Here is a 15,300-nt window from a genome sequence, read left to right on the forward strand (position 1 = left end):
ATATTTAGAGGATATGTCATTAAAGGAACACTTCAAACGCCATGAGTTGTCTTCCCCTCAATTGTTCCTCCTCACTCAGGGAACCGGGGAGAGGTTGAGGGAGGGGAAGAAGGGTGAGGAAGAGAGAAAGGATTGAGGAGAAGATGACTTGTGTTGTGTAAACTGAACAGCAAAGATAAGACAAGAGACCAGGGAACCAGAGAAGGGGAGAACAAGAGGGAAATGATGCATACAGGCAGTCATAGCAAGAAAGGAGAAAACAAGACTGTCCTAGACATTCGTAAGAGGACTAACTACTGAAGCATGAAGAAAGCAGCCATGTTTTACTAATCCATCCAATTATTTGTAGAAGTTATGTGTGGACATACATGAGCTTGAGTCGCTCCCTCTGGAGTCTTCCTGTTCTTCTTGAATATCGTGCACGGCTCCTCTGCGGACCTCTTCCTTGGATAAGGAGCTGTATCCCAGATCAGACTGGCCACCTAAAGAATCAGCTGTTGTTTAGTCTAGATTGAGTTTAGTCTAGATTTATTTAGCTATTAGTGTACATCTCCAATGTCAGGGGAAGACACAGTGACCATGGTCCCCCACTACAGACCTGTGCTGGATCTGTCATCTGCTGGGTCGGTGCTGGTGACATCGGTAGTGAATGATGGCTGATCTACGGTATTCATGTCTATAGAACTGTCCATACTGCCGTGACTAACTGCGTCCAGATCGCTGCCATCTGAAGAGGACATATGGAGGGGGAAAAAGGGGTTACAGCCTGGATTTATGACTCCTGTGACGTTAATATGTGTAGTTAGTGCTCGGACGTACCTGAGGGAGTAGCGTGTGGGGCTGAGGACTGAGGCTTCTTCAGGGCTCTCTTAAACTGGGCCACACCATGAAGAACATTCCTGACCTTTATCCACAGGAAATAACCTCCTCGGTTCCCAGAGGGCCACACACTTTCCAAAACAGCCTGAAGAAGGATGAAAACTGTTACCAGCATAGACAACTGGAAATATACCGAAACCTGATATGTCCTACAAGAACTTATTCAGAAAAAACACCAGGTCCTCCAAGATGAAATTTGTGCACTATATTCACCTTGACATTCTTGTTTCGCACCTCCAGATGGGCAGCCGCACCACCATTACTTTGACAATAATTTTTATCCGAGTACCAAATGTACAAGCGAAAAAGTTGAGCAGAATACCATCCATATGAATATAGATATAAGGTACATAAATTTACACACCATCTCCTCTTTATAATCATTATTCCTGTACTTACTTTATTGTAGTATCCATAGGTGATGGCATTGGGCTGCACTCCTGCTTTCTTCATTTCAAATAAAACCTTTACAGCAAGAACAGGCTGACCGTACTGACCACACAGCTGCATGAGGACGCGATAGCACACCTAGGAGAGACAAATACTATCACATATAGTATGTTCCACTTGGTGTAGCTGTTTAAAAGACTTAGAGGGGTTACAGGAGCATTCCCACGAAGACAAGATTCCTGAATGTACTCAGGATAATGATATTACACATTCTCAAATTCATTGTTATTAGAAAAAATACAGCATTTCTCAGATATAATTCTAACCTGTCTCTATCAGTCCTGCTGTACACAATTTTGGTTGCCCCAGGATCCGACTATAAATCTTCTGACTATGGTTGGGTCATTCTTCTTCTGAATAGCTTCTCATGTCTGCATGCTGCAGTTTGATTTCTGCATCCTGCCCCTCCTCCTGCATTACAGGACCTGCTCCGACACTGAAACACTTCCTGCCAGAAAGCAGCAGTGTGCACAGACTTACTCTACAAACTGCATATAAGATAAGATCTTTTGGGGAAGGAGGTATAGCAGTGTTTACTGTGTGTTATAGTAGAGATGTAGCAGAGCTGAGAGTGACATTGTGTTTTATATCCATTTCATGGATCTCATCATCTCTCTTGTTCTATGTCAGAAACTAGTGAATGTTCAAAAGCTAAATGAAAGTGTAGATAAACCTGTACCCTGATAATCTAAGCACATTGTCAGCTCACAGCATCTCAGAGGGATCATAATGTGTCTGCTTTAAGAGTCCCCACTCAAACTATCGAATCTTACACTGACCATCACTGAGTTATAGGAGCTAAAACAGCAATAACTGAGTAAAACTGTAAAGTAAGGCGGTTAAAATTTGAGCATGGGATTTTCCAGTACATAGTGCAGATTTGCATGATGTAAATCAACAAAACTTGCCGATTCCAACACGATTGGTTGACTTGTCTGGAAGCGGCTTTCTGCCCCTTCCTTATTGAGAACACATGTTCTGTTGAGCCAGGTGTGCATGTGTCTGTCAAGCTTCTAGAAAAACCTGTGGCTATATAATGGGTATGGCCATGTTCTCCCTCAACCACACCGTACTCAAAAGGGTTATCTCATTATTAATCTTTATAAATATATAATTGGGTGATTGTGAGTTCCCCTGATCTGCTCTGTGAGCTTTGGCAACGCTGTTGGATGTAGCTCCTGCACGGACCTCTTTAGGACTTCCAGCGAATACCGGAAGCCCAAAGCAGATCAGGGAACGTGCAAATTTCCATTATTCCATTGCAGAGGGGGATTAAGCATAATAAAGGGATCTTGTAGATAGGACCATAAATAATGTCACATCCCCTTAAAAGATTTTTGAAATGTAACTACTATTCAAAACTACATTAACTAAGTGATACATTTTTATTTTTTTTTTAAATTCATACATCCGTTACCTCATCAGGAGAGTCGATTTTCTTGGCCTGCATCTTGCGCAGGATGTCGTAAGCGGTACGCAGGGCTCGGACTTTGGAATGACAGACCTTGACATAGGCAGGCAGGCATATAAACCACAGGCCGTAGCAATGCTTTAACAGACATCTGGACCACATCTGGGGGATGGACGCATACTGCTTTGCGATTTTATGCGCCGACTTGATCTCCTACAAAAGGGACATAGCAGAGTTACCTTCTTCAGACTTGCACCAGCAATAGGTCGATTGTCCTGATAACCACATCCCCACAAGTTATTCTAAAAATAGTGACCTTCAAGGCTTCCAATGGAGTTAGAGAAGTGACGCCTGATAACTTTAGGTCATTATCACTCCCCAAACTTAAGAACTGAAATGAAAAGTAAAGACGACATACCTGTTTAGTTCTCCTGAACATTGGAGAAGGACTGCAGGGTGCTGGAACTTTAGTGGAAAGGCGATGTGTTTTCAATAGCCCGTCTGGAGTGTCAAAAAGGTCCAATGTCAGAACAGGAAAACCGTTGTAGCTGAAGATCAGAAATAGGCAATAAATCAGATGTCTTATTATCAGATCTCAGGGGTTAAGGCACATGCAGAATATTCACAACATACTGTAATACACTTGGACCGCAGCATATTGTATGAGCAATCAGAACCCCAGGGTCATAAATAAACATGTTACAAAAAAAAGAAGCGTGAGGCAGCACTATAATGAAGACTGGAGTGCTACCTCGCACTTCTTTTTTGGATCATATCTCCACAAGATTCGATCAGTCTTCTTTGGACAAGCACCCAGCTTTCCTACATTGCATATGCTGCTCCTTAGAAACCTTTTAGTTGTAATAAACATGCTAGGTTATCTCTGCACCTCAAAATGTCCATAGTAACAAACTATGCTAATGATTATCCCATGCGGCTGAACGGCGTAACATCCAAATGTCAGGTATGCCACGCCTAGAAATATGAATAAACGTGATCAAAGGGTTGAACCCAAAATGATATTAAAAATGGCAGGCAGAATGAAAAAGTTAGAAGCCAATACAATATTTGTGAACAATGTATTAAAACATACAGAAATTAGGTATCTCCATGGTGGTACTGACCCAAGGAGTATAAGGGAGATGTCATGTGGATATAAATTAAGAATATGTTGCATATGTGGATTATTAATTGGCGTGGAGGAGGGCAGCAAATCAAAAAAGCAAGGGGTGCTTGAGTTTGAAAAAAAAAGCATCTTTGCATTGTCCGACTCCAATGCACTGAGCTGCAATTCACTAAGATCGTGCGCCCGAAATCCTGCATGTGTCACTTCCCCGCTCAGGTCCAGAGTTCACCATCTATTTTATGGTGCAGGTAAGTGTTTGGGCTTGTGACACAATTTGAAAGTTAAATCCCGCGCTCAGTCCGAAGCAGTCGGATCGTCCAACCGCACATCCCCTAAATTGAGTCGCATGGAAGTCAGCGCAGCTGTGCCAAAAATGGATCGCGTGCAGCAAAATCCTGAAGCAGACAATTGTTAAATACCTGTGCAAGCCGTGTAATCCCCGAAAAAAGGTGCACAGTCCGACGAAAGTGCGATCCACGACTCTTAGTAAATGAGCCCCATTGAAGTGATAAATATGGCTAGATGGTTGACAGAGCCGCTTTCCCTAAAAAGATTTTTATTGATAAACCATAAGGTTGAGCTTTGAGGTTTTTGATGAAGAACACAAAAGTGAATCATGTGGACAGATGCTACATGTCCTGCAATTACTAAGTGTTCAGAGGAATCTACAGCCAAAATGAAGCAAATGCATCAGACACGTCAGTCTGATAGAAGATCAGTTATGTCTGTGGTAAATGTTTGTGATCTTTTAAGTCACGTCACATAAGCCAAGCATTTACACTTGGCCAATGGGAAGTTGAAAGAATTTTGGGAATGCCGCAATACACAAAACAGATATAAGGAATGTCAGAGATCCAAAATATACCAGATCTTTACCTAAACTCTCTATAAAACACTAACTTTTATATAAATTAACAGGGAAGAGAAGTTCAATGACTTGAACTGAATATTGGGCTATAGAATAAACTAGATAAAATGACAATTTTTGTGAATGCAGTGCCTACCTGTATCTCTTTGGGTGCTCCTCCCCGTTAGGTAAGTGAGGGATCTCCGGGGGTGTAATAAACACCGTGTGCTCACTTCTGTGAGACTCATCCAGCTCAATGAGACGCACATCTCCAGACTTGTCTACATCCACCTGTAGGTTACAAGATAAGGTTATGTCACTGGTATACTGTATGTCACCCCCCTGGACCCCCATCTTATCACCATACAGGAGGGCAGATGGGTGGCACCAGGACAATGTGATCAGAGGGATTGCTTGTAGTCTGTTGTAGCACATAGGTATGTATGACAAACTTTAAAAGGAAATCTGTAATGTTGTGATGGTTATTTTCCCCTGTAAATAAGTTTAAAAAGATTATCCGAGGGTCCGACTGGCAAGCATAGCGCTCGGCTATCTCCGTCACTCTCATACTATTGAATAACGCGGGAGGACACCTGCTCAAAACCATTAGAGAGAAAGGAACCCTAAGTCTCCATATTACGGGGGGCCCATTCTCCTGATCAATGGGGATCCCAGAAGTTGGACCCTCAGTGATCACCTTGTTTCCACCATCCATAACTTCAAAACTTGGGACAGTCCTTTAAAAGTTTTAAGGGGTTTTCCAAGGTATTCACGCTAATGGCCTCTCATACTGAACAAAGGAGCCCAAAATAGAGAACAGTTGTTCCATTTCTTAATAAATAGCAATGTGTAGCCAACAGAACACAATGGGGCAGATTTACTTACCCGGTCCGTTCGCGATCCAGCGGCGCGTTCTCTGCACTGGATTCGGGTCCGGCCGGGATTCATCAAAGCAGTTCCTCCGCTGTCCACCAGGTGGCGCTGCTGCGCTGAAGTCCGCTGGAATGCCTCGAAATACACCGGCCTATCCAGGATGAAGGTGAGTGAAATTTTCGCGACACAATTTTTTTTTTAAATGCGGCGGTTTTTCCGAATACGTCGGGTTTTCGTTCGGCCACGCCCCCCGATTTCCGTCGCGTGCATACCGGCGCCGATGCGCCAAATTCCGATCGCGTGCGCCAAAAACCCGGGGCAATTCAGGTACAATCGGCGCAAATCGGAAATATTCGGGTAACACGTCGGGAAAACGCGAATCGGGCCCTTAGTAAATGACCCCCATTGTGGCTGGTCAAAGAGGACCAGTCTGTTCCCCTACTAATTTTAGGTGATATATGCACTGCCGAGGAAATAAATATTATGAAGCTTTCTCCATTGGAGAAATAAATAGTGTGACACCTGTTACCATCCTCCTGGACATTGTGTTGTACTTTCAGTACTTGACAGTATTAGACCATATGGGGAAACAACAGAGACCCAGATACAGGCAGTCCCCGGGTTACTTATATGAAGTAAGTCTGTAAGTTTGTTCTTAAGTCCAATTTGTACTTAAGTTGGGACTGGTATATTTTCTCACTGTTAACTCCGGACAATTTTTTTTGGTCTCTGTGACAATTGGAGTTTAAAAATGTTGGGTTGTCATAAGAACCAGGATTAACACTAAAGCTTCATTGCTGACACCTTTGATAACTGTTATAGCTGATCATTGTAGCCTAGGGCTAAAGTACAATAAATTACCAATATTCAGAGGTCCGTTTGTAACTAGGAGTCGTCTGTAAGTTGGGTGTTCTTAAGTAGGGGACCACCTGTATTCATTAATCAATAAACTGCTAGGAGGAACGACAGAGGAACATCTGAATAGAGTTCTTATATAAGATGCCTTTGTTTTCTGGAGTCTCTTTAATCCACGTTATTGGACAAAAAGCAAAACCTCTCTGCCAAAAATGTACCTCCTCTGTACCCTACTATCCAAGGGAATGTTTTTGGCTGGTCAGGTAATTGCTCTCCCGTCCCTGCATTGCGGGTAGATTACAAACACGTTCTTTTAATCTGGTGAATACCAGGAAGGTCACGGAGGACACTCTTCTATATTTCTGGAATAGATTTTCTCTCGCTGTAAAAACTTCCCTGATTAAAGGCAAAGATTCATTATGGACGGCCAGAGCATAAAATGAAGATGTAATAGTAATACAGAAGATGTATAACCTGGCTGGATACCGATTTTCTGAAAGCTGAAGTAACCCAGCAGAAAATCTATCATTTGCAGCTGGTTCTGCTCTCCTGTATTCTATACTGTAGACTTTTAGAGTTATGGATTATATAATCTGCATTAATTCTGGCCGGAAGGACAGATGGGTGACCCAGTTTTCAGGGAATCTAACATCATGGACTAATCCTCTTAAAACGTCTCTGTCGGAGACAATATACCTCACTCCTACAACTGAAGGGAGTTCAATAAATTAACTTTGTGCGTCCCATAAATATTAAATGACATATGTCAGCTACACTTCATCGTGGGAAGCCCTGAGCACATACAGTATCACCGCATGATCTATAGACAGAGATACCATAGATACAAGAGGAGGTGCTATGGTTGGCCAATGATTCAATGTAATATACAAACAAATGATTGGGCACTTGAAAATTTCTTTAAAATGTCCCGAAGTTTATTTTATATCCATATTGATCTTGACACAACGATTATCAGGTGCACTAAATCAAGGAAGCGGATCCATAGGATTTATACGCAGAAGTTATGGAGCCATGAGTAAGGACGCATTGCATTGGCGGCGATTATTAGACACTATCTATCCCTATGTCAAGATTTTTATGGATATGAAATAAACTTTGGAAAGTTTTACAGAGAATTTCAAGTGTCATTTGCTGGATCCTTGTATATGACTCCGGTATATTATGTTTTCCTCAGTTATATGCAGATTTATCGATAATGGCTTGGTGAGCAGGTTCAATTGTTTTTATGGATAAATGATTCAATGTAACCAGGACTCCTAGAGAAACCCCAAGAGTCCTGCTGTGACTACCAATACACTGGTGACTGTGGGATTTACTGACCGGGACGGGAGGATTGGTACTCAAGTTCTCGTTGGATGATATCCCTGATAATACCATCCAGCTCTATCCTATGCAGCTGCATACATTCATATGCAGCCGGCCCCAAACTGTAATGTTTATAACTTCTAGTAATTAAAATGCTGAATATGATGAGGCAACTGCAGTTGCTGGTAGTCTGAGACACTTCCCTTGCTCATGGATGGGCCAGTACTGATAACAAAAAGGGGGTCGTGTGTGTGTGTGTATCAGCCAACAGGATAAGCCACAGAAGCATAATAGCTTGTGGATGACACTAGAGCTCTCACCACCTATCGGGGATAGGGGGCTGCCGACTACCTATTGCGAGCAGAAGTCAGCTCTTTCTATGAAAACTAGATTTTTGCTGACAGGTCCCCTCTAGAGAGGAGCTGTAAGCTGTAACCTTAGGGTCCTAATGGACTAGTGGTTAAGGGTCCCAAATCAACCCATATAAGGACTGTAGATGGAGAAAAAAAAAAACGAAAAAAAAAAAACTTTTATACTTACCTAGATGCAAGTCTAATTTGACCAGCACCTCCTCTCGCGATACGGCACCAATCGCAACGCCGAAGGAAATGGGAGGCAACTTTAAAGGGGCTTTTTAAAGAAAAAAAATATACACATCCACTTAAAAAATAAAAAAAACCTACAGGACGTTTGGGACACGAAACCACCAGCCCACAAGGACCTGTGACTTACATGTTCCCTTTAAAGAGGATAAACAGCCAAACAGCAACGCAAGTCACACATGCTTAAGATGCGATTACTGCTTTTTTGCATTAAAATACAACAGAACATAATAGTTTATTTTAATAGTTAGCGTTAACTATATGGACGACACCTAACACTGCATGTAAAGATGATCTAAAGTATATTGTTTTTTTAATGTTAAGGAAAAAAAGAAAAAACTATACAGTGTGTAATACAAATGGGGTGGGGGTGGGGGGTGAATGGATTGAAGCACGGTAATTATCTAGTGTACCAAACCCAAATGCACAAGGTCCGCTTACCTTGACCCCTTTCTCTGCACAATTCCTCTCTGAGAACAGCTTGTTAATGAAAGAGCAAAGCAAATATCAGAAAGTAGCCCCGTGCTGCAGCGTGCCAACATTTCATAAAACATGTGTCTCCTCTCATATCTGCTGAAAAATTAAACTTGCTATATAGAAATGTGATTTTGGCACTAAATTTGGGGAAAATTAATGGCAAGTGCCTGCCATCAAATATATAGATTTCTTCTCTTCTTCTGCTCTCTATGGATAACACAGTATTAGCCTCATATTGTAGCTCATTCCCAATGTACAGAGCTGGTAAACAATAAGGAGGATGCAGTGTGGACCTTTAAACCGGATGATACACAGAAGTCCTACATGTCGGACCCTCCATCGATCTCATACTCATGGCTAATCTTAAGGTTTGTCCCATTTTTAATAACCAGGGAATACTCTACAATTACACTAATGCTCATGCAACTCCATTCTCATTTTTAATTGAAAAAAAATAAAAAAAAATACTCCAAAAACGGTAAGCTTTAGTGAATCTCCATCACTTACCTTCTCCACACAGTCATCAAAGAAGGCCAGGCTGGCGTCCTTATCACTAACAAATGAGCACTCCTCAATGAAACGGATGAACATCTGGGTTTTGGTCATCATGTTGTAGAACTTGTGATGGGAACGGTCCCGGCTCTTTAGAAAACCTAATAAAGAACAGAACAGATGATAATGCTATCCCTTAGACTGGACTCACCCCAAGCACTTGTGAGGGCACTTGCATTTGTTTAAAGAGCCATACAGCAACCATAAGTGTGATGTACATTGTTACCTTGGAGCTCAAAAAGGGAGCTGGCATCTGTGGCCGTCTCAGAGGGGGCCTGGGTAATTGGTCGGAGATAGGCTCTGTAGCCCTTCAAAATGGACGCCATGAAGCATAGAAAGGCTTCCTGGATCTCCATATCCAGCTGATGGAGTCGCTTTCCCGAATTGAAGTCATAGTCGTTCATAGCCAGTTCAAGCAGAGCATCCTCTCTGGGTCTTTGCTGTACTAAGAAGCGAAAAAATATAAATTTATTGATCCACTCAAATCACTCCAATGTAAATGAGACAAGGAAGCCACATAAGACGATGATGTACAGTAGATGTGAGCACTGTGCTGCTCTATGTAAAGGGATGGGGCTGCTCACCTATTAGGGAAAATAAAGCACAACTGATGTGCTGTTTGGTGTTTAAAGGACATCTACCACCAGGATGAAGGATTGTAAAGCAAGCACACTGACATATTGGTGTGTGCCCTCTTTGGCAGGATCTGCTCTTCTTTATGCTTCTTATGCCCTTGTTTTTAGGAAGAAAGGCTTTAGAGATAATGCAAATGAGCCAAAGGGGCTCCAGGCTCCTTTAACACCTATGGAGCATGTAGCCCCTCAGGCTCATTTGCATAATTTTAAAAGCCTTTTTTTATTAAAAACAAGGGCATAAGAAGTGTAAAGAAGAGCTGATCCAGCTAGAGGGGGGACACACCAATATGTCAGTGTGCTTGGTTTACAATCCTTCATCCTGGTGGTAGATTTCCTTTAAGAGTGAGTGATAAGAGAATACAACGGGACCTTGTGTATCAAAGGGTCTGGGAATAAAATTGTATATGGCTGAGGGCGGCTGTAAAAATAATAAACCTGAAACTCGCCTCTTCTCTGCTCCTGTATACGCACAGCACCACCTGTCACTGCTAGGTCTCTGTTGGCATACAGAGACCAGTGGTGGCATCTGGACCACAATCATGCACCGTTTCAGGAAATAGTCAAGCGGTGGTCTAACGGCCTTTGTATACAAAGAGATCGGTAGTGATGAACAACGCTGCTGGTGAACAGTAGTGCGTATCGAGGTTTACAGTGAAAGACCCATGTCTTTCCCACACTTAGCTAGTAATAGTTGTGTAGGAATATAATGAATCAGATAATCAATGGAGGGAAGACATATGTATTCATGATATGCAGCTTTGCTTTTTCTCCCTCCACCTTTCCCCTCATTACCAGAATTGGTAATAACTTACCCTCAGTGGTTGGAGGAAGGAGAAGAAGTTGCATATTGTGAATATATCCCATTCTAGAACAGAACTGCTCTCCATAGTGACTTCAGGCCATCTACATGCTCGGATTTGGACTGAGCGCTGGATTTAACATTTAAATTGTGTCGCAAGACATACACTTTCATGCACCAGGAAGAAGAAGGTGAACTCCTGCATAACTGAGCGGGGAAGACACACAAGCAGGAAATCGGCCGCACAATCTTAGTGAATTGCGCCGGAGTCCATGATCGTCGGACAACACACAACGGAGATCGCGGCAGGACAGAGGAAGTAAATGTGCCCCAATGTGTTTGAAATGCATCTCATTCCCTGAAGACAGACGCGTTAAGAGCTAAACGCCTGCGTTTGTGAAGTAGCAATGCGAGTTCTGCAATGTAAAAACGGGCAAACACACATTCCAGGACGCAATTCAAGTGCATCATGTATATGCGGCCTTACAGACAGCATAGACAACATATTCTATATGCTTACACTCTGCCAGTTGCTGATACAGGTTGCTGAGGGTATTCAGGAGGTTCTTGCAGGCCTTCTTAGGAAGAATCTTCCAGCTGACATTTCTCTTACACTCCGATCTGTAGAATTAGAGATCCAATGATAAATCACAGACATAAATGCTACGGTATTTCTATATCAGAAGACAAAAACATCCTAAAACCTACAAAATAAACAATACAAATACATCATAAAGATATAGGCAGGTTGTAAATCCTAGAAGTTATTTATGTCTGTTTTTGTGGTGGTCATATTTGCACAAAAAAAATTTGCAACTTTGTTTTTGGTGCATAATAAATTAAACAGCAGAAAATCACACAAAGTAATTGTAGAACAAAATGACACAATGACAAAATGGTAAGGATAAGACTTTATATAAATTTGGTGAATCTTCCTGTCGCGCCCTTCCAGTTTAGGCACAGTTCACACCTGCGTTCGTCTGTTTCCCCTTCAGTTATGAAATAGCAGAAAAATAGCTATTTTTTGTCTGCTGTTATATTGGAAGTGAAATGGAAGGCAACCTGCCAGACATCGAAGTCACTGGCGAACAGAAGGTAAATGGAGACTTACTGTTCACATTCCGTTTCTTGTTCCGTTACGCACCCCTAAAAAAGGAGAGTGTAATGGAAACCCCTGACGCGGGTATGAACTGAGCCTTAGATGTTTCTAAATTGCTGCTAGGTCCATTGATTTCTCACCATTTTAAGCTGAACACCAGAGCCCATTGCATTTTTAAATGCAATTTATTCCCATTGAGATGGAGTTAAAAATAGACAAAATATGTGTTGCCAGTTCCCAAATGCAAGAGTTAAGGTCTAAACGCATCAGCGTCTGGGAGTAGCTCCTGCCCCATGAGCTTGAACTGCTTCTCAAAATGCAATTCAACCAAAATGTATGAGCGCAACCTTACAGGAAAGACCAGTAACACATATTACAGTATACCTATTAGACTGGAGACCCCGTTACAGATTCTGCATTTTTGGACCAGGAGTGCAGGTTGTTGCAGCTTAACCCCCATAAATGAATAAGTAATCCTTCCTGGCCCCATGCACACTCCTCAGTATATGAATCCAACTCATGCTGGAGGGTTTAATGTATGGGAAATAACATAACAATCTCCTGCCGTGGTAGAATAATGAAGGAAAACTTACTGAGAGATGGTGTTGGTATCTAGGTCAACGCAGCTCACATCCGGAGGGGGCTCATACAAATCAAAATAGCGAGAATCAATTCCCACAATGAAAGGACATGGGGCACTCAGCACGTCCGCCAGGGCCAAAGGGCAGAGAGGAATATAGGGGCATGGCCAATGGAAGGGGAAGATCATCTTTGGGAAAATAAAGAAAGAAAAATGTTATTTAAGTTATTAATGTTGTATAGAAGACAAATATTCATAGTCCAGACTTCTTCAGCTGCCAGTATATGTCTATGGATACATTCAGCGTACACGCCAGGAGCTTTCCTGAGCATATTTAAAAAAAAAAATATGGAGGTGTAAATGTAACCTAAAAAGATTTAATTTTGCACAAAGTAAAACCCATCCTGAAAAGGTTAGCTGTGATCGCCTCATATACCCTGTGTAAATGAACACTCCCTGTTCCCGGGCACATGACAATATGTCACGGTTACAGGTTTTAAGCAGTGGATATTATTCTGGCTCACAGGAACTGGCTGTGAATTCTATGAACTCTCTGCAATATGCTCCGGCATGAGAAGTAGAACAGCGAAGCACCGATAAGCTCCTCCGCCATATGCCTCGTTCACGCATACTTTACAGGCTGGCTCAGGAATACGCCATTTGGATGGAGTCCAGTAACAGGAGCCCGAGAGCAGCCAGTTAATGCCATGTAAATGAGCCGCGGAGCGTCTCAATCTGCTTCTAACATAACCGTGCAAGCATTGCAGGAAATACCTGTGGGATCAGGAGATGCACAATAGAAAGATACTTACACTGGCATAGGGTGCTGGAACAAGGATGCGAAAAACCTTGCACAGCTAAAGCAATACACATAAAAGAGAAGCCAGGATCTGCTCTGCATGTAGATAGGACTAGCAGAATTGTTACACAGGTCATGGAAAGTCAGTAGTGTCCTTCTCATGGATTGTTATGACTGTCACTAACTAATATGACACATAGACTATATGATGACCACATTTCACGTACCCAGCACTGCTATGGGGACAGAATTCCAAGCATCATAGATATGTGTGATGAGAGGAGTCCCTGCATCCTCGCCGCGTCTTACTAGATACAAGATTACATTACTGCCCAGAAGTCCAGTGGGAATGCAGGGATCTCCTTGCATCACATACAACTATGATGCTTTGGCTCCCACCATGCACAAATGTCCGGTCCATTAAATGGGACCACCATATAGTGTTTCCTTGATTAGATGTCAAATGTATCTAAAAGGTAAAGGGCGATAGATTGTCAAATTTGAGCTTTGTCAGTATAATATTTTTGGTGCTTTATTTAAGACAACGATGGAAATGACAGACAGAACGGGTCATGTTGTCATCGGGGCCTCCCAATAGCTCCGGACTAGTATTTTTCTTAAAGGGAACCTGTCATCAGCAATTGACCTAATAAACCACTACCAGATTATTGTCAATCAGCGCAAACCCTTCTAGTTATTATTTCTTTCACGACCCAGTGTAGTGAAATCATCCAGAAAATCTACTTTGAACTGAGAAGTAAATTGGTTTTATAAAGTCAAGGAGGAGGAGAGTTTAACACTGAAGTCGAGGTTGGAAGCTCTGAACGCCTCCTTCTCTGTGACTGACATCATTCATCAGACTTCAGGAGATCTGGTTAGAGAGGTCTCTGGATGCAGGGCCATTCATTACAGTGATAGGAACTTTCTGAGAAAGAGAGAACTTGACTTCAGTCTTAAAATATCCACCTTCTTGACTTTTACTTTGAAGTGAGATGTAAACTGATTGTATAAAGTCATGGAGGTGGATATTTTAAGACTGAAGTCAAGCTCTCTCTTTCTCAGAAAGTTCCTATCACTGTAATGAATGGCCCTGCATCCAGAGACCTCACTAACCAGATCTCCTGAGGTCTGATGCATGATGAGGAGGAGGCGTCCAGAGCTCGACTTCAGTGTTAAACTCTCCTCCTCCTTGACTTTATAAAACCAATGGATGATTTCACTACACTGGGTCGTGAAAGAAACATGATCTGGAAGGTGTTCAGCTGCTTGACAACATACTGGTAGTGGTTTATTAGGTCAATTTCTACTGACGGGTTCCTTTTAAGTCTAAGCATAAACCTCAGGATGAACACCAAGATCTTTTTTTTCTTTCTTACTGAAATGGAAATTTTTTTTAATGGTATTTGGGTAAAAGCCACTTACAGACACCAAAGCTTCAGTCACACTGGTGAGAACAGACGGCCGTAAGGAATGGATGAGAATCTTGTGTTCTGTGACAGCGAAGACCAGGAGAGTGACTGCATTCTCAGGGCCCAGATTCTGCAGTAGTGTAGAAAACCTCCCTCCACTGTTAAGGACAACATAAAGATATAAGGAGGCACAATATGCAATAAAAAAAGCCACATGCTACGCCATCCACAGCCACTTTGGCTAATGTTACATTGTGTGTTGCACAGAAGTAAAAGAGAACCCGTCAGGCAAAATAACCCCCTAAACTAAATATATTTTCCCAAACTGCCATTAGAGAGCATTGGCTCTATCCCTTCATTGTCCCTCTACATGCCTGTAAACCTAAGCAATGAGGTCCTAATGCTGTATGCAAATGACCTGTGAAATGTCCAATGAAGCATTAGCATATTCAAGCTGTCCACCTTATTCATGAGTGGGAGGTACAGCCACACCCCCAGTGCTTGACTGACAGCCTGTATAATGATGTGCTTCCTGGTGCTGGCAGTCCCTGCAGTCTGTGTGTGTGTGTGTGTATAGGAGA

The 15,300-nt window shown here is 42.3% G+C and overlaps 1 protein-coding gene across 5 annotated transcripts in view; it reads right to left on the minus strand.

The window, feature by feature from the left end:
• DENND4A (DENN domain containing 4A) overlaps positions 1-15,300 on the minus strand; it is an 89,922-nt gene that overhangs the window by 15,458 nt on the left and 59,164 nt on the right. For 3 of the 5 annotated variants that reach the window (XM_072148681.1, XM_072148680.1, XM_072148682.1), the window contains exons 9-21: positions 14,733-14,877; positions 12,525-12,700; positions 11,353-11,453; positions 9,625-9,843; positions 9,354-9,499; positions 8,811-8,849; positions 4,871-5,004; positions 3,159-3,288; positions 2,747-2,953; positions 1,279-1,407; positions 820-964; positions 599-727; positions 369-482 (exon numbers count right to left, since the gene is read on the minus strand). In XM_072148681.1, the coding sequence (XP_072004782.1) occupies positions 369-482; positions 599-727; positions 820-964; positions 1,279-1,407; positions 2,747-2,953; positions 3,159-3,288; positions 4,871-5,004; positions 8,811-8,849; positions 9,354-9,499; positions 9,625-9,843; positions 11,353-11,453; positions 12,525-12,700; positions 14,733-14,877 (1,814 nt within the window). The remainder of the gene's footprint in view (positions 1-368; positions 483-598; positions 728-819; positions 965-1,278; positions 1,408-2,746; positions 2,954-3,158; positions 3,289-4,870; positions 5,005-8,810; positions 8,850-9,353; positions 9,500-9,624; positions 9,844-11,352; positions 11,454-12,524; positions 12,701-14,732; positions 14,878-15,300) is intronic. The other 2 variants (XM_072148685.1, XM_072148684.1) reach the window with 1 other exon arrangement.

The sequence above is a fragment of the Engystomops pustulosus genome, chromosome 4 (genome assembly GCF_040894005.1).
Source record: "Engystomops pustulosus chromosome 4, aEngPut4.maternal, whole genome shotgun sequence".
NCBI lineage: Eukaryota > Metazoa > Chordata > Amphibia > Anura > Leptodactylidae > Engystomops > Engystomops pustulosus.